This window comes from Nannobrachium achirus, assembly GCF_963921795.1.
Source record: "Nannobrachium achirus genome assembly, chromosome: 17".
NCBI classification, from domain to species: domain Eukaryota; kingdom Metazoa; phylum Chordata; class Actinopteri; order Myctophiformes; family Myctophidae; genus Nannobrachium; species Nannobrachium achirus.
The window spans coordinates 33,973,636-33,993,602 of NC_137824.1; the positions used below are offsets into that span (position 1 = coordinate 33,973,636).

At 44.6% G+C, this 19,967-nt stretch overlaps 1 protein-coding gene across 1 annotated transcript in view; it reads left to right on the forward strand.

The window, feature by feature from the left end:
* Positions 1-19,967, forward strand: part of tenm1 (teneurin transmembrane protein 1) — a gene marked incomplete at both ends in the record, with an annotated part of 491,087 nt that overhangs the window by 215,361 nt on the left and 255,759 nt on the right. Inside the window, one exon of the mRNA XM_080745426.1 lies at positions 3,189-3,359. Within this exon, the coding sequence (XP_080601552.1) occupies positions 3,189-3,359 (171 nt within the window). The remainder of the gene's footprint in view (positions 1-3,188; positions 3,360-19,967) is intronic.

Below are 19,967 nucleotides of genomic sequence, written 5' to 3' on the forward strand. Positions count from 1 at the left end.
TGGGAAGACACTCATCATCGTTCACAGAGTGAACTATAATTTATGGCACCATGATGACTTGTTCCACTCCACAGCGGAGGAGGATAACAACAACCATGAAACATACCGGCTTACATAATTTCGCGCGTACGAAAAAAAAGCCGTATTTCATGTTTAAGCCCGGTTTATACTCCGCCACTCAGGGGCGTCACAAAGGGGGGGAAGTGGGACTGAGTGGGACTAGGGCCCAAGGTGGAGGGGCCCTAGTAACTTTAGCTATTGAAAATTAGCAGATATACAAGCTCACAGCGCGGCACCGAGTGCCGCACTTAGAGCTTGTAGATCTGCTATTTTTGAAAAGTCGTGAAAATGTGTGCAAATCTTTGAATATGTATTTTTTAAGCGAACATTTGTAACTCAAATTTTGCTTCTGGGGTGGGGTCCCTGGAACTAAATATTTTGAGATGGGGGTCCGTGGCCAAATACATATCATCTTGGGGGTCCTTGACATGAAAACGTCTGAGCACCACTGACATGGAAACATAGGTTTCTTGCACACATTTTCACAATTTTTCAAAAATAGCAGATCTACAAGCTCGCAGCGCGGCACTCAGCGCCGCGCTGTGAGCTTGTATATCTGCTATTTTTCAATAGTTAACATTCATGGGGGGCCCAAGGTGAATCCTTGTACCCAGGGCCCAGAATTTGGTGTGACGCCCCTGCCACCACTGACGCCGCGCAGGAAAAGACATCTACATGCTCATAAATGTGGCATTAATCTCGGGAAGCGGTTCGTTACGGACTCGTTTAAAGCGGAGGAAATATTGTATTTTTCCAAATTATGTCACTGCTAAATCAGTTGTGACCGTGACATATGGTCGTCCCTCCTGCTTTACTTGCGCTAAACGCGTTCATTATTTTGCCAACGCCATCGCCATCCATCCATGTTGATGCATAGAACTTAGCTCAACTTGAAGGCACGTATATTGTGACAACGGCGGCAGACGCTCCAGTCACAAATTGTGACACATTACATTACAATGTGTCACCACACAATTCTAATTTCACAGTCATCTCTTAATGAGAAAAAAAAGAGAAAAACGGAAGAAAAACTTATATTTGGAAGAGAGTGACTTGTTCCCACGCCAATATGAAGAGCGGTGTGTGCATGCGCGTGTGTGTGTGTGTGTACACTCTCGTCATGAACTGACAGTTCAATTAGTGTGAACTAAATGATGCTTGGCGTCCCCCCTGATGGCTCTTGGTAATCGTCATCGTTTCCGCTTTGAAGGGTCCCGTATTGTACACCATCAGAAAGATTAAACCAACAGAGGGCCCCGGCGCTCGTCAGAAGTTCGAACGTGGAGGAAAGCGCCATCCTCTGATCCCCGCGCACGGTTTCCACGGCATCACAGACGAGCACACAGAGGACCAAAAAATTCATCTTCAGCTCCTCCGTCGTCACACATTTGATGCCGTTTTTCTAATAAAATAATCTTTTTTTCCCCCCCTCTCTGCGCCTCCATCGCCGATGCAAAGTGACTCCAAAAAATGGCTTTGAACTATCATGGCAGTTTTAATTAGGTATTCCTCATCGGCCAGGCGGAGGGAAGGGGCGTGTGTGTGTGTGTGTGTGTGTGTGTGTGTGTGTGTGTGTGTGTGTGTGTGTGTGTGTGTGTGTGTGTGTGTGTGTGTGTGTGTGTGTGTGTGTGTGTGTGTGTGTGTGTGTGTGTGTGTGTGTGTGTGTGTGTGTGTGTGTGCGTGAATAATTATTCTTTTCCTGGGTGTCGGGGCAATCAGCAGACAAGACAGACAGCTCCGTTTGAAGTTGTTAGCAGCTCCTTACCTTGATCACAACGCAGCAGACATCATCCACACTGCTGTCACCCAGCACAGAGTCACACATACCGTCACCACAGAACACTTCACTCTCCGCTTCTGTCTGATGTGCCCAGCGTGTCGCAGGCAGGAAATAAAGACAAACGCCAAACAGATTTATTTCAGTATACTGCTGTTGACATATCGTCACTGTCGGGGGCAAAAAACTTGTATCTCCACGTTTCAAATTTGTAATTTTTTTAGCAAAGCTAAGCCCTGCTTCATCATACAAGGCCGTCGCACAAAAGTAGTGAAAACAGCCGATCTACAAGCACACAACGCCCTCGCGGTGCGAGGCGTTGTGTGCTTGTAGATCGGCTGTTTTCACTAGTTTGAATCATTTTTAAAATGATACATGCAAAACGAACGGTTTTGGACATACAAGGTTTTCACCCGGCAAAGACGATATCAGCATAGAGACATAACTTCCTTTTTATTTATTTTTAACAATCACTAAACAGCAATTCCAACGGGATGTTAAGAATACAATTGTGTGCCACACTGGGGCAGTGCTATTGTTCTTCTTCTTTTTTTTTCTCCTTTTAATTGAAGGTTTTATTGGCACACTGGCTGGATACTAATTAATTTTGGCAGGTGCTGGTTGTTTTTATTTAACAGCATGTCGCATTGTTGTCCTCGTAAACACTTTTACGGAGGGAGGGGTCCGGCCGGCGCGTCCCGCTCTACCTTTGTTGTTTTAGAGGGCCCATATGGATTGTGAACGTGAGGCGGCTTTTCAAGGCGTCATTAGTCATGCATAAAGGAGTGTGTTAGTGCTTTAATACCAGCCCTGGGCTCCTGACTCTGAAGATCTCCCTTAATTGCCCACCTCTGTCACTCTCTCACATTTGGTGCAGAGCGCATACAGCGCACGCACACGCATGTGTGTGTGTGTGTGTGTGTGTACATTATGCGTGCATGGTGTGACTGTTCATCTGTGCATGTCTGTGTGCGTGTGTGTCCATATACCATGCAAATTTACGTGAGGTATATGTGCGCTACATGCGCTCCTGTGTGTGTGTGTGCGTGGGTGCTGCGTGCGCATTAATTGCCCGACGTCTTGCTGAGCGCTAATAAGCACATAAACCAAGCGAGGAGTTTAAGACGAAACATTAAAAGACATTCAAACACACCCCTCTGCATACGAGGAATAATGACCCATCATTTCTCCCTCTCTCTCTCTCTCTCTGTCTCTCTCTCTCTCTCACTGTGTGTGCGTGCGTGCGTGCGTGCATGTGTGTGTGTGTGCGTGTGTGTGTGTGTGTGTGTGTGTGTGTGTGTGTGTGTGTGTGTGTGTGTGTGTGTGTGTGTGTGTGTGTGTGTGCGTGCAGTGGTGCACCTGTTAGGGCTGACCTGGCACCTGCGTCACGGGGAGAACCAGCTGTATGAGAACGGGGTGAGCTCTGGGGAGCACCAGGGGGACGGCAGCAAGGTGCACCCCACCAGCATCATGCACCCGCTGGACACGCTGAGCCCCGAGTACACGCACACCGCAGACCGAGGTGAGACGCACGCGCACAGTCGCACACGCACAAATGTTTGTAAATCAATGTGTAAAACGAAAACGAAATCTAGTCTTTGCCACGGATACATTTGTCTGTGTACAGACATATTGATGACCCCTGACCCACACATGCACACGTTCAAGTACAAGTACAGCAGTTATTCACGAACATTTTCATGTGAAGGACTGACACATTGATATGTAATTGGCTGTGGACCCCCATTTAAAACATATTTTGTGCCAATGTAGTGATGCGCGGAAGCGAGGATTGAACCCAGGACTCCCACTCGCCAGACCAACGCACAACCAGTCGTGCTAATCAGGTTGAGCCCTATTAGCACGACTGGTTGTGGTTGGACTGGCGAGTGGGAGTCCCGGGTTCAATCCCCGCTTCCGTGCATCACTACAATCTGGCGTAGTCGGCAGGACCAGGAGTGATATCCTTGCGTGAGTGACAGGTCCACGTCGTGTGTGGCGGTCCGCGGCATGAAGTGTGAAGCGCGAGGGCGCGCTCCAAAGATCGGGGGCGTGATTGCAGCCCCCACAGTTAGTACCAGCCATCAAAGAGCGACAACAGCCCTGCTAATGGGGCTCAGCTCTATTAGCACGACTGGTTGTGCGTTGGACTGGCGAGTGGGAGTCCCGGCTTCAATCCCCGCTTCCGCGCATCACTACACCAAGGACGCAAATTATTCTTAATTTTTTTGTAATCTTTTTTATATGGAGTCCTGACACATGTACGTTAGTTATCTCCATAAATGGACTTCCGGGCGTCATCCTTGAAACTTTGTTACTGCATACATAGGGAGGGACACATACAGTACATAGGGACATAGGGACCTACACACCAAGTCAAACGTTGGAGCGGTTTACACCTCTCAACAAGGACCCCTCAAGGACACCTGGGGGTCCCCCAGACCCCACTCTGAGGACCACTGCGGTAAAGTAAACACAGTGGTTGTGAACACAGTGGTTGTAGTTTGTTTACATCGTTAAGCGCCCAAAATATAATCCATCAGCTCCAATTTCACAGTGTTCCTGTTCCAATTTGGTCCGCTTATTTATTTGCTTCCTCCACCACCTTCCAATTTCCTTTGCATCCTCTCCTCTGATTGGATAAAATTGGTATACCCAAAACTGAAAATGTATGTTCTGTTTACTAAACAGCTGGAGAGACAGAGGGAGACCCGTTACTGAACAAACACTCTATATAGCCACGATTACTATCTGAATTTAGATGTATTAATTATATCACATATACCCCATATATCTTGGGAGAACGATCTTGAGACCACAGCATATTGTTGGCTCATGTGATAATAAATACCAGGAGTGAATTCTTCAACTGCTCATTTTAGTAATATCCTTGAATGAAAACCATCCCTATATTTTGTCTGCTGATGTCTTGTCATGTTTACATAATGGCTTCAATATTGCTGAATGCTGTTATGCAATGATTTGCTGTGGTCTGTAACACTGTATTGCACTGCCAAAATACAGAGCTTAACAATCTGTTTCTAGACTGGCACCGTTGTTTATACCCACACATACAAGCCTATATCGTCACTGTCCGGCAAAAACCTTGTATCTCCATAAATTGCGAATATAATTGGGATTATCTCAAATAATAATAATAGGCTAATAGGCTGTAAAAGGCTAATTGTGACAGGCCTATTATAGCTAACAAATATTATCCCTAAACCAGATGGCCAAGACAGCCCATATCTGTGTGGCTGGTTCTACAGACATGATCTCCACGGTTATGGTGTCAGATGTCATAGACATCATAGGACTTTCACATAACGAGTAAGCATGTTTGGGCTCTCACAGCATATCTCCATATATGGGTACCAGGGATCTCCATCTAAGGGTAACTGATCCGATATACATCACTTGCCAGATGGCCCTTTAGAGCGAGGTCGCATGTCGCCCTGAGGCATCTTACTAGTATATGGCTAAGAAGTGTATGCATAAGGGGTGAGGCAGAGGGCAAGATATGGCCCTTTGTGTTTAGAAAATCGGCCATGGTGACTTGTCAGTTCATAAATACTACTGAGCCATATTCAATCAATCAAGCCTTGCACTCTGCAAAGTGTCCCCTTTATGTCCAACGGAATCACCCGGTCATTGTCAACTGATAACAATGTCAGTCAATCCACTCAGTCAATCCTGTCCCATTGTGCTCCTCAGCTAGTTTTGATCTGGAGACATTATGGTGACATATAGGCCAACGATTGAGTGCGCCGACTGATTGAATGTATGGTGATTAATTAAACGTGACAACGAACAGCATCCTCAATAGAAACATTGCCATTGTCTTGCCTGACACACCAAGGGCAACCGGCCCTCAATTTGACCCTTTGACAAGTAGCGCCCGTGGTCCCGCGGCTCCGCCAGTGTTGCCAGACGTACGATAATTATCGTATTTGTACGATAATTTGACCCTCTGTACGATGTACGATCAATAATTCCAAAAATGCCCAAATGTACGATAATTTCGGCATATCATCAAAAAGAGCGTGAATTCACTATTTTCCCAGGCTGCTGATCTGGGATCTGGTTTGGCTTCTCAAAATAAGCCAGGAAATCAGTCAATCTGACCCTAGATCTGTACTTGGAGGCATTAAAAACACTGGTGGCATCTTTCCAGACCAGTTTCAGGCTTTTATTTGTGTAAGCTCCAAGAAGTTGCCTGCCTCCACACAGCAAATCTGATGCGTTTTTGTCACGCAGGAGTCTAAAACGAGGTCGTTTCTTACACTAAAGACGCATTTTTTGGTGAAATTACGTTTTTACGCGAGTGATTTCTCTTTTTTGGCTGTGTACGATAGTTTCATGTCAAATACGATAATTCTGAGCCTCCGGTACGATAATTCAACATTTCCCATCTGGTAACACTGGGCTCCGCCCTATTCACATCCATTTGTTGCTCTTCCTTGGTTGGACTAATACCCCCTCTCTCTCTCCATCTACTACCATTGAAAAAAGGTGCTTTTTAGTTGCCTGTATTACAGGGGTCTTCAAAGTTTTCAGGCCAAGGACCCCTTAGTTGAGAGAGAGATGAAGCAGGGACCCCCACAACCTTTTCATAGATTCCATATAGTTTCATTGTTTGACAGCACAATCATCAGTGTATTTTGGATTCATGTCAATTTGTTTTCAGATATTTAACCACTTGAACCGTCATTACCTAATAAACTTGACATTTTACTCTGTACTTAGTCTGCTCTTTTTCCCCTCTACACCAAACCTCTTTGCCGAAAATAGCCGATCTACAGTACAAGCTCACAACGCCTCGCAGCGCGAGGCGTTGTGAGCTTGTAGATCTGCTATTTTTGGCAACAGTTCTCAGAATATGGACACTAGGGTTCAAGTTGTTCATATAAAAAGGATTGGAAGATTTGGAGGACCCCCTGTATTAACTCTGAGGACCCCCTAGGGGTCCCGGACCCCCTGTTGAAAACCCCTGCTGTATTACATTCTTATTTTAAACTTTGCCTCGATAAAAAGGAACATCTAAGGTGCAGCAATAGATAGCCTATAGTGACTGGGTATGTTGTGTTATTTTATTTTTCTCACCAAAAACTTGATATTAAAAAAAAAAAAGTTGCGAACTCAGCATGAATAACCAGGAGGAGACGGAATGAGGTGGAGCGAGCTTGCTGGTTGGTCGCGTGTTGGTTTTAGATACCCATATTTTCAATAAGCTGCAGTTCAAAATAAATGATCCTCTACTTTCATACGGTACGAAATAAACATGCTATAAAATCTTCAATGATCCCACATGTTCACATTGTCAACCACACACGCGCGCGTGCACACACATACATGCACGCGTGCACACTGGCGACGGCACTAGGCTTGGACCTGTTTAGTGATTATTCTAATACCTGTCTGCACCGGTAATCCCAACCTCTGAGGGTCAAATCAACAACAGTCTGGAAGCCCCGTGTGGAGACAGATGACTGACGTCAGTCTATCTGCAGAACAGCACACTGGCCTTAACATCACCATCCACCACCAGGTGTTTACACTAGGGTTGCCAACAATCCCTTGAAATATACAGAGTAGGAGGCACGGTGGCGCAGTGGTTAGCGCAGTGGTTAGCGCTTCGCCTCACAGCTAGAAGGTCCTGGGTTCGATTCCCGCCGGGGGACGCTGTGGGCACTGGGGGCGTGTTCCTCCCTCCGCGTCATCAGCGCCCACACCCTAGGTGGGGTTGGCGATAGGGCCTTTCTATGTGGAGTTTGCATGTTCTCCCTGTATCTCCTAGGGTTGATACCCTCACAAAAACATGCGGTAATCCTGGTCTCAATAATGCCTCCCCATGGCCAGCCGGGGTGCCTGATGGAGGGGAAAGGAACTGGTTGGAATAAAACTAAATATAATAACAATTTCATCAACAAAATTAAAACTAGACTAAAATGTTGGGGAAGGACTAGTAGAGAAGAGAGTGATTTTATGTTTGGTTGCTCTCCAGTGTTGCATGCTGAAAATAGACGATCTACAAGCTCACAATGTGTCGCGCTGCGACACGTTGTTAGCTTGTAGATCTGCCATTATCAGCACACAACTAAATGTAAAATCAGTCATTACAACGCCATCAAGGCCTACCAAAATACATTTTAGTTGAATAAATCAACTGTAGATTTAGTCCCCTAAAATCTTATGATATTCGGTCAACTAAAACTAGACTAAAACTAAAATGTTTCAGGCAACTAAATTATGACTACAACTAAATTAAATTTTATTCAAAAGACTATGACTAAAACTAAATCATAATTTGCTGTCAAAAACATCACTGGAGTAGACCCTATTGAAAGGATAAGGGACACACTTGTTTTGGGGAATCGGTCAATGACACACATCTTTTCAAACAGCCTTGTATTCATTATACTGTAATACATTTTTTTAATATAATATTGTTGCTGTCGGGTGGAAACCTTATACAGTATGTCCTAAACTAAACCGTTCCTTTTATTATATAAAAAAAAAGAAAGAAAATAGCTGATCTACCTGCTCGGCTATTAGATAGTCTATTTTCACTATTTTTCACTATTTTGTGCACCATTCTTGTATGACCAAGGCATTGATTGACAAAACAAAAACATAAAATGTGTGTACAAAGTTATTTTCAGTCAGTTCTAACCAAAATGGCTATTATCTCAACGGTTTCCTCGCAACATAATCACTAAAATATCGTCACTGTCGGGCATAAACCTCGTATCTCCAAGTTTCAAATGTGTACATCTTTTGGTAAAGCAAAGCCCTGCTTCATCATACAAGACTGTCGCACTTAACTAGTGAAAGCCGATCTACAAGCACACAACGCCTCGCAAAAATGAACGGTTTTGGACATACAAGGTTTCCACCCGACAACATCGATATGCTATAAATATAAGGTGCTGGGAGTGAAAATTATAATGCCTCGGATTAAAAAAATATTTATGGGGTGCCCTGAGACAAAAAAGTTTGGGAACCCCTGTTTTAGAAAACAGTTTGAATGTTGGGCTTACAGTAAGTGGTTAAAAACATGTAAAACAAAACTAAGTAAAGGATAACCAAAGACACAGAGGAGTAGTTCACCCCCCATTTTCTATCAATAACTCCATGAAGCTTTGTTGTTGTTGTTTTGGTCTTTTCATTCCTGGGCCAATAATTTGATGAACAGCAGGAGACTCAATTACAGAGTTTCCTATTGACCTTTGACCCGGTCATCAATGAATCTCCATGAATTGAAGGCTTCGTGGGGGGTGTATTGGTGTAATTGATCATTTTTGGGGGGAACTACTCCTTTAAACCAGTGGTTCTCAAACGTTTTCATGTCAATAACCCCCAAATTGACACTTTAATAGCCCGCAGATCCCCATTTGAAAAGATTTGCCAGGGACCCTCATATAAAAGAAAAATGTGTATGGCTCTAGCAGTGATGATTTTCAACCATTTTAATGTTAAAAGGACCCCCAGTTTGACATGCATTAGGCTACGGACCCCCATTTAATGGCATTTCTATCTCTGGGACCCCAATTTATTGTAAAATCAATGTTACTTTTAGAGACCCATAAGAGTCCATTTGGTTCCTAACTATCATTTAGCGGGGGACCCCCTGGAACTCACTCGAAAGACCCCTGGGGGTCCCCAGACCCCACTTTGAGAACCACTGCTTTAAACGACAAAAAATTCAGTGTGCACCTGAGAATAAATAACACTAGCGGTGTGCATGAGCAGCAGTTTAAGTGTGTGAAAGCCCCTGCAAAGCCCTGTTCTGTGGTGTTAGCTTTTTGTATTTTGCCAAAGGCTACTGTGACTGCTGTGACAAACAGTGAGAAACGTGCGCAGAAAGTATACCTTCTGTGGAGGCACGCGCGTAACGCAGCAACAATTCAGTGGAGCTACTGGATGTTTTTTCTATCCATTTAGGCCTAGAATTATTGAATGCTTTAACCAGTGAAAAATAGCAGATATACAAGCTCCAAGCTGCGAGCTTGTAGATCTGCTATTTTTGAAAAGTCGTGAAAATGTGTGCAAATCTTTGAATGTATTTTTTAAGCAAACATTTGTAACTCAAATTTTGCTTCATGGGGGGTCCCAGGAACTAATATCATTTTGGGGGTCCTTCACATGAAAAGGTTTTGAGCACCACTGACATTTAAACTTAATATTCAAAGTTTTTTTTCAAAAATAGCAGATCTACAAGCTTGCAGCGCGGCACTCGGTGCAGCGCTGTGAGCTTGTATATCTGCTATTTTTCAGTAGTTAAGTAGCTATGTTTACACACACACACACACACACACACACACACACACACACACACACACACACACACACGCAAGCGCATGTGCGCATGCACACACACTCCTGAATTTCTCTCAGAGGATCAATAAAAGCGTATCTTATCTTTACGCATGCTGGCTTATAATAATAATATAAAGATATCAAAATTCCCGAATGGCAAGTAATAGGAGAATATCATGAACTACAAAAGTACCCTCCTTGAAGCACAGACTGGGTTGGCTATCCAGAGGCCCCAAACATTTGGAAGTCAATCATTACCAATCGGAATGGAATATGAAAAATGTAACTCATACTTGATCACTTGACTCACGCGCATGCACGCACACACACGTGTGCACACGCACACACATAGCCCACACCCTCTTAGAGGGCTGGGCCTATATCACCTTTACGTCATGAATATTCATCCTGTTTCAGTGTCAGCCGTGATCGTCAGCTCGTCACCCTCTGCTTTACCATAAGATCCAAATACCCCCCAAAAAATATCCTGCAATACCCTCACAAAAACATGCAGTAATCCTGGTCTCAATAATGCCTCCCCCTGGCCAGCCGGGGCGCTTGATGGAGGGGAAAGGAACTGGTTGGAATAACGTGTTCCTTCCACGCGCTACATCCATCCCGGGGAAATCCCCCCTGTCAGATGAAAAGAAACAACTTGGACTACTCATGCATAGAAGGAAGCATGAGGTCAGTCCGTTCTCTCCCCAGGCATGGCAGAGGGAGAGCAGAGCCCAGGATTACATAGGCAATTGGCACTGGGTGAAAATGGGTTGCAAAATCGTGGGATAAAAATTATAAAAGTTTAGAAAAATATATCCTGCAAGCATAATGGAGAGGAGGATTTTTTTATGACAGCGTTTTAATGTTTCTACATTTATTAATAATAGTGGCGAACGATAAAAAAATCCTTCCGAAATTTAAACATGAATGTTTTAACGTTGATGATTGGAAATGTGTCTGAGACGTAAATCGTCACTGTCGGGCAGAAACCTCGTATCTCCAAGTTTCAAATTTGTATGTTTTTTGCGTAAAAGTAAAGCCCTGCTTCACCATACAAGACTGTCGCACAAAACTAGTGAAAATAGCCGATCTAGAAGCACACAATGCCTCGCGGTGTGTAGCCTGACTGCTAGCGTCAGACTCAATCACACACTTCGTTTTGGGATTGAGTCTGAGCCTGGGGACGGAGATTCTACTTCAGCGGGGGCGGGGTAAAGCCTATTGACGTCACACACACACATACACACACACACACACACACGCTTAGAGCCCCCGACGGCGAGTCACGGCGACGTGGCGTGACATTGCAAAAATATGTTATTTCTCATAACATATTATATGACTGCATGTTTACGTTAGTGCAAAATGGTATTAAAACGTAATGAAACGGCACTATTGTATAATTTATTAAAAGAATTCGAGTCGAGTCTGACTCCGCCATGACAGTTTTCACGGACCAATCAGAGTCCACTAGCGGCTCACGTGGGCAGAAGAGCACCAATCAGAGTCCACTACGCACTCTCACGTGGACAGAACAGCTCCGAAGGGAGGGGGCTGGGACCGGACCAGCCTACCACGTGCCTCAAGTCTACAGCCCTGATTGGCCCATTCAATGCGCCCGCTCTTTGGGCACGCTTGAAATAGAATAAAATATCTCCGGGTTCAGTCCACACTACACACCACCCACCAACAGGGGGTGGTGATGTGCGGACTGAAGTATCAGGCTACGCGGTGCGAGGCATTGTGTGCTTGTAGATCGGCTATTCTCACTACTTTGAATCATTTTTTAAAAGATAAATACTAAACGAACGGTTTTGGACATACAGGTGTTTCACCCGACAACGATGTCCACTGGCGCTGAATTCAGATCATTTTCTATTGGATTTTCGGCTCCGGGTCTGCATGCATAACGCACACGGATGTTCCATTAGTGCGGAGGAGCCGTCAGTCTGCAGATCAGTCCTGCAAAGTATTAGTGATTCATTAGAAAGGCAAGGTAATTGGTTAATCATGTTCCCTCTTAGCCGCTACGTGACTGGAATCGCCTTTGCTAGCTCTAGTTGTCTGTACTGCCAGGCCCGGGGAATTACTAACACCAATTTAACCCTGCGGTATTGGACATTAATCCATTTAGACCGGGTACGCATTATTACTTTAACAATTATTTTATGCTTTAACTACTGAAAAATAGCAGATATACAGCTCACAGCGCAGCACCGTGTGAGCTTGTAGATCTACTACTTTTGAAAAAAGTCGTGAAAATGTGTGCAAATCTTTGAATATATGTATTTTCAAAGCGAACGTTTGTAACTCAAATTTTGCTTCTGGGAGGTCCCTGGAACTAAATATTTTGAGATGGGGGTCCGTGGCCAAATACATATAATTTTGGTGGTCCTTCACATGAAAAGGTTTGAGAACCACTGACATAGTAGTCTCTCAAGAACAGACTAACTAAGCTCCATTTAAGTGAAAAGGACCTTTTCTTTGACGATGGCTAGCAAGATTGCTGACATAGAAAAATATATATATTTTTTTTAATCTTAGAAGGATTCAAAAGACACTTATAGAATCGGGTCAAAATTCAAATTTTCAAGATTTTTCAAAATAGCAGATCTACAAGCTCGCAGCGTGGCACTCGGTGCCGCGCTGTGAGCTTGTATATCTGCTATTTTTCAATAGTTAAAGCATAAAATAATGATACACAATAATGTGTACCCGTTCTAAATGGGTTAATTGAACGTGTTGCGGGTCATGGAGTTCGGGCCGGACACGGCAACCTTCACGCTATAAGACCCGAGTCGGTCAGACAATACCGCGGACGCAGTCAGGTTCCGCATGGCGTCGAGCGCTGCTTTATCTCGCCTTTTGCCTTTGCGAGATCCTGCAGCGTGCAAGCCGAACGCACTTCAGGCGGCTTGGGGGCCGTCCCCCAATGCAAGCTATTCTGATGAATCCTCACATTGTGTGGATTAAGCGCCCTCATCAGCAAGGCTAAATCCTGCGGTCGACGCCAACGGTAGGGGAAGGGGGGAGGAGGGGGGTCAGGGGCAACTCACTCACCTCCGAGTATTGCATCACAACAACGCATTGTTTCGACTGAGGCGGCGGCCGGCAGCCGATGAAAGCGGAGAAAGCCCCTTCGAATCAAAAATGGGCAAAGGCTAAGCTGCCGATGTGAGGGTCTCAGATTAATCAAATTGGCACGTCGGAGGTGGTCCCTGGGCGATAGGGGCAGGGGTTGGGGGGTGGGGGTCGGTGGTGGGGGGAGATTAGACTCTAATCCAGTGTGGCAGATTATCACGCTCATCCTGCTGTATTTGCCATCACCTCTCACACCAAGAGCCCTCACAATCCCAGAGATTACACTGTGAAGGATGGGAGGAAGGAGAGGCCGGGGGGGGGATGGGGGGGATGGAGAGTTGACGTGTCGATGGAAGAGGAGAGGGCGCAGGAAGAGCGGATAGCACGGTGATTGGAGCATCGTAATCTCCACTATAGGCCATTAACGAAAAAGTCGACTCAGTCGACTTCATTACGCAAGTCGACTCCCACCGGAGAAAGTCGTAAGTTGAAGTTGAAAAAAGAAAAAAATCCTTTGTATTTTTTTTCTAGCGTTATTTTTTCTCCATGTTTGTGTCTGTACAGCATTCAAACATCCAATATTACTTCAACTCAACTTATTATTTCAACTCAACTTATATTAGTCGAGTCGACTTGCAGAAATCACAAGTTCCTGTCAAAATCCACCATCTGACGTCACTCCCCAACTATCTCACACAGGATCCTTTGGTATAGGAAACTCAAACTCGAGGTCGAAGGACATTACAGCTAATCTGATTCCTGTCATCTATATCTTTGATGGTCATATAGGAGTTTGACATCTTGGAACAACACATGACCGGTCCATATAAGTAGTTGGTATCCACAGTGAGTGAATACGTACTGATACTGGGGTTAAGGTTAATGAACACAAAGTTCTAGTTGATTGATTGATTGATTGAAGAATTTATTGGAAGTTTGCATAAGAAAATGTACAGTTTCCTGACAGTACAAATCACTGGTACAAGGTCAACTAAAAGGAGATCCTAGTAAGCTTTTTGGCTTATTAACACAGGAACCACTTTATTTATCTCATATAACATGGAAAGACAGACGGATAGAACACAGTACTACTTCTCGGTTAGTTTAAGTGTCCAAACTCCAACGTCCACTGTTCATTAGCAGCCCTCTGCTGCTAATAGTTTCGATCCATTGAAAAAAAAATGAAAAAAAGAGAGGGGGGAAAAAGACACTTGAATAAAATGTAAACATTGCCCAGAATATGTACTCCAGGGTTATAGTGTGATTAAATGCAGAGGATGCACTCAAGGTACTGTATGTGCAAATGTACTTGGCCAATACCCCAACAACTACTCTAAAGGGGACACATTTATTATGATATATCAGTGGTTCTCAACCTTTTCAGTCCGCGACCCCCAAATTGATCATATTTTATGATCGCGTTGCGAGGCGTTGTGAGCATGTAGATCGGCTATTTTCACAATTTCTGTCTCTAATATTTTTCAATTTGGCCAATGTTTAATTTGCCATTTTAAAGGTATTAAGTCCTTAAATTGTCACTTAAGAAATGTGCAGATACTCTCTATACACTTAAACTTTATGTTGGTTTGTTTACTGTTGAGAGAGAAAACAATGTAATCTGGGGACCCCCCCAAAATAATTTGGGGACCCTCCTGGTGGTCCCGACCCACAGGTTGAGAACCACTGTGATATCTTAATTGTAGATGAAGAGTATAATCTGCCTCCTGCTGTTTGGACGCTCCCAGTCAGATACAACAGGGACAGATGACACAGAGAGAAGCACATCTGTGAAACGATCTATAGGAAGAACATTCTAATCCTCTGCTGCTTCTTCTTCTTCTTCCTCTCTCTCGTGTAAAGTTCGGCGTCGTACGTAGTATCTCTACCTGTTTCATGTGCCATCCGCACAAAGAGGCAGGGTGTCAGGTCGTCGGGGTTGACGGCAGAACGTCACGGTGGCTTTGCATTTTAGACTCTATTTTTTCTTTTTTACTCCCACCTCGTGAGGCGACAAGCAGCTCCGCGCAAACCCGCTAATTGACATGTGGTGTCAGACTGCCATGCGCTGGTGCTGTGCGCCGTCTCTCCGCTGCAGTTTCTAGAGAGCACCAGGGAGTCCTCCGTGGCCCTCTGCACATAAAAGCCTTTCTAATTAGAGCTACTTTAACCCGGTTAGGCCTAGAATTATTGAATGCTTTTTAACCAGTGAAAAATAGCAGATATACAAGCTCACAGCGCGGCACCGAGTGCCGCGCTGCGAGCTTGTAGATCTGCTATTTTTGAAAAAAGTTGTGAAAATGTTGTGCAAATCTTTGAATTTATGTGTTTTCAAAGCGAACGTTTGTAACTCAAATTTTGCTTCTGGGTGGTCCCTGGAACTAACTATTTTGAGATGGGGGTCCGTGGCCAAATAAATATAATTTTGGGGGTCCTTCAAATGAAAAGGTTTGAGAACCACTGACATAGTAGTCTCTCAAGAACAGACTAACTGAGCTCCAGCTAAGTGAAAAGGACCTTTTCTTTGGCGATGGCTAAGCCACATTGCAGACATAGAAACACAGGGTTTTTCCAAAAACCTTAAGAAGGATTCAAAAGACACTTATAGAATCGGGTCAAAATTTAAATTTTCATCATTTAAAAGATCTACAAGCTCGCAGCGCTGTGAGCTTGTATATCTGCTATTTTTCAATAGTTAAAGCATAAAATAATGATATAGTGTACCCGTTCTGAATGGATTAATTGCTACTCGCCCCCACAATAATCAACCTCGGGGCTGCGGGCGGGGGCTCCTCCGCACGTGCACGCACTCACTCACACACTCACACACACACACACACACACACACACTATAACACGCTCGCGCGGCCTCGTTCGCACCTGCCATTAACGCGCAAGCTGCATCCAGATACGGTATCGGGAGATAACGAGCGTGATGTCAACAACTCGCTGTTTTGCGCTCGCGACCTGTAATCTGGTTGTTGTTTTTTTTTTTCTCCGTGGGCGTGTCGTGTTGCCAGCAAGACGTTTACACGTGGTGTTAACATCTCTTCTCCCCTCAACCAGTTAACACGCTCACACAGATGTAACATTCAGATTAGAGCAGTGTTAATGAGGCCACGTGCACCCATTTCCCCCTGCACTTCTTGATTGATTGGTTGATATGTATTGATCACGGAATAAAACATTATGTCACACTATGGAACATGCTGTACATCTGAACCAACCACCATAATCAAAGGATGATAAAAAAAAAGAGAACATCCTTGTTTCCATTTCAGTCCTTAGTATGAGGTGTGTATGGAGTCAAGTATGAAGTGGTGTGTGGCGCTGCTTAGTGCATGAATGTGTCTGGATGTGTGTTATTCATATGTGTGTGTATGTACACACACACTTTATACACACTGCATATACCGTAGACCCTTTTCCTGAGTGCCATTGCTGCGGTGTAAACAGTAGTGTAACGTAACTCGTAGCCTACATTTACTTAAAGATGGGGTGCCATGATTTATACTGTACTTGAGTGTTCCCCATTTTCAATCATTTTACTTCTGCTCTCTACAGGGAAGCACTCAGGAAAACGGTCTATATATATCGTCGTTGTCGGGTGAAAACCTTGTATGTCCAAAATGTTTGTTTTTCATTTATCATTTAAAAAATGATTTAAACTAGTGAAAACAGCCGATCTACAAGCACACAACGCCTCGCGGTGCGAGGTGTTGTGAGCTTGTAGATCTGCTGTTTTCACTACTTCACTACTTGTGCGACGGCCTTGAATGATGAAGCAGGGCTTTGCTTCGCGAAAAAACGTACAAATTTGAAACTTGGAGATACAAGGTTTCCACCCGACAACGACGATATATACTGTATAGGCTACTGTATATACACATGCATTGCACATGCATGGGAATGCGTGCACTGGCTCCCGGGTATATGACGTCCTCGGGAGGAGTGGATGAAAGCATCAAAGCCCGTATCGAGGAGGTCTTCTGTCAGAGAGGGTTCCCTTCCTTCCCCTAATCAAGTACGTCGGAGTCGGAGCATAATATTTCGGTCAGCGCTGGAGAACGCCCGGTGCCATATTAATGATATGAAACCATACGAGCTGACATGCGGCAGAGAGGCATATTGCCTCATTACAGTGCGAGGGTGATGAAATGGCGAGCTCGCGGCGTGCCATCCGCAGACTAACGCTATTGCTATTGTATAAACCGGTGGATGAAAGCGGAGGAGTTTTGGGGCTCGAATTGCTTTCAGTCTATTTGACGTGTGCTGGAGATGCTGAGCTGCTGGAAAATGGCCTGTAGATGGATGGAATGTGACACAAACTGAGAAAGAGGCGCTCTTAAAGAGCACATCAATATTCTGGGCTGCGTGTGGGGGAAGAGAGAGAGAGAGAGAGAGAGAGAGAGAGAGAGAGAGAGAGAGATCGAGGGAGAGAGAGAGAGAGAGAGAGACAGAGGGGAGGGGACCGGGGGCAGGGGCGTCACACTGGGGGGGAAAGTGGGACTGAGTTACGAGGGCCCAAAGTGGAGGTGCCTTAATTATTTTATACTTTAGCTATTGACAAATAGCAGATATACAAGATCTGCTATTTTTGAAAATGACGAAGATGTGAAAATGTGTGCAAATCTTTGAATATATGTATTTTTAAGCGAAAAACTAAATTAAAATTTTGCTTCTGGGGCTCTCTGGAACTAAATATTTTGAGATGGGAATCCGTGGCAAAATACATATAATTTTGGGGATCCTTCACATGAAAAGGGTTGAGTACCACTGACATAGAAACATAGGTTTGTAAAAACAGCCGCGCTGTGAGCTTGTATATCTGCTATTTTTCAATGGTTAAAGCACAAAATAATGCATAATAATGCGTTCCCATTCATGGGGGGCCCACAGTGAATCCTTGTACCCAGGGCCCAGAATTTGGTGTGACACCCCTGCCGGAGGAGAGGGAAGGGGAGTGTGGAGGTGCAGTGCATGTGTGCAGACATTAACATTAACTGCTGCAGACTGTGTGTGTGTGTGTGTGTGTGTGTGTGTGTGTGTGTGTGTGTGTGTGTGTGTGTGTGTGTGTGTGTGTGTGTGCGTGTGCGTGTGCGCGCGCACACGCTCGGGTGTATATACACTACACGCGCCTCTGCGCGCATGTGCGCAAATGTTGACGGGAGGGAGGCGATGGTACATCGGTCTCATCGATTTTCTCACGCTGTGAAACAGTCTCAGGATAATACACGCACAGGCACACGCACAGGCACACGCACAGGCACACGCACACGCACACACACACACACACACACACACACACACACACACACACACACACGCAAAGCTCAAAGCCCGCAGTCTAAAGCTGATCTAACTCTCACAAGCCGTAGCACGTCTTGCCTGCTGTGTTACCTCGCCGTCCGCCGCACCGCCTCATGCAGCCGCATTACCATCCCCGAAAATCAAACATCGTTTATGGACTCGAAAACCTGCAGTTTACCCAGGGAAAGATGGAGCTGATGTAACTCTGCATGATGTAGCACTGATCAGTCTTGACATTTGGACACTGCCGCGAGGCCGTGAGGGAGACGGACGGCTTCAAAGAGAAGAAGAAAGTGAATCAAAGTCAAAATGTATTTGCCTTCTCTTTGATAAGAAAATAAGTATCATTCATATGCCATCAACCTCCGGGCGAAATGGGTTTTTACTTTAAAAACCCATAGCCTTTTTAACTATAATAACCCATATAAAAATCTATAACTTCCACGGGGTCCCCAGCTAAATTACACATAGTTAGAACCAAATGGACCTTTAAAGTATAATAATTACAGAAAATTGTAAACAAGGATTTTTCAGTTATTAAAAAAAATATATATATATATCCTATCACACTAGGGATTTTAAAAGTTTCCGAATCGCAGCGGTAGAGAACCCACGAAAGGAAGGGATAGGAAAAAGACGAAAGAAAAACCTCCTTCAAGTGGCCATTTTGTCATTATGTCAGCAGTCTCGGCGAATTACACGTGTAAGGATGGGAGGAGAGCGGTCGTCCTGTCACCGAGCGAATGAGTTTGTGAATTGACAGAGCTGTCTGTCTCAGGTGTAGCCCGAGGCGAAGCTTGCTAGAAGGTGAGGGACCTGAGAGTAATGGAGTAGCACAGGCCAACAGCATTATCTCCTCTCCTATGCGCTGTGACTGACACTCATTAGACTGCAGCCAGCACAGAGGAGGCTGCACCACTTATTAAGCCTCCAATACCTGGAACGCGCCCAAGCCGCGTTAGATTTTTAACCACTTTAACCATTGTTTTGTGCTTTAACTGTTGAAAAATAGCAGATATACAAGCTCACAGCGCGGCACCGAGTGCCGCGCTGCGAGCTTGTAGATCTGCTATTTTTGAAAAAGTCGTGAAAATGTGTGCAAATCTTTGACTATATATTTTTCACAGCAAACTTTTGTAACTCAAATCTCTGCTTCTGGGGGGTCCTTGGAGCAACATATTTTGAGAAGGGGGTCTGCGGTCAAATAAAATGTAATTTTGGGGGTCCATGACATGAAAAGGTTTGAGAACCACTGATTTAGAGGAAGGATTTAGAAGTCGGATCAAAGATCGAGTCAAAGATATTCAAAGACTTGCACACTTTCGCACGATTTTTCAAAAATAGCAGATCTACAAGCTCGCAGCGCGGCACTCGGTGCCGCGCTGTGAGCTTGTATATCTGCTATTTTTCAATAGTTAACGCA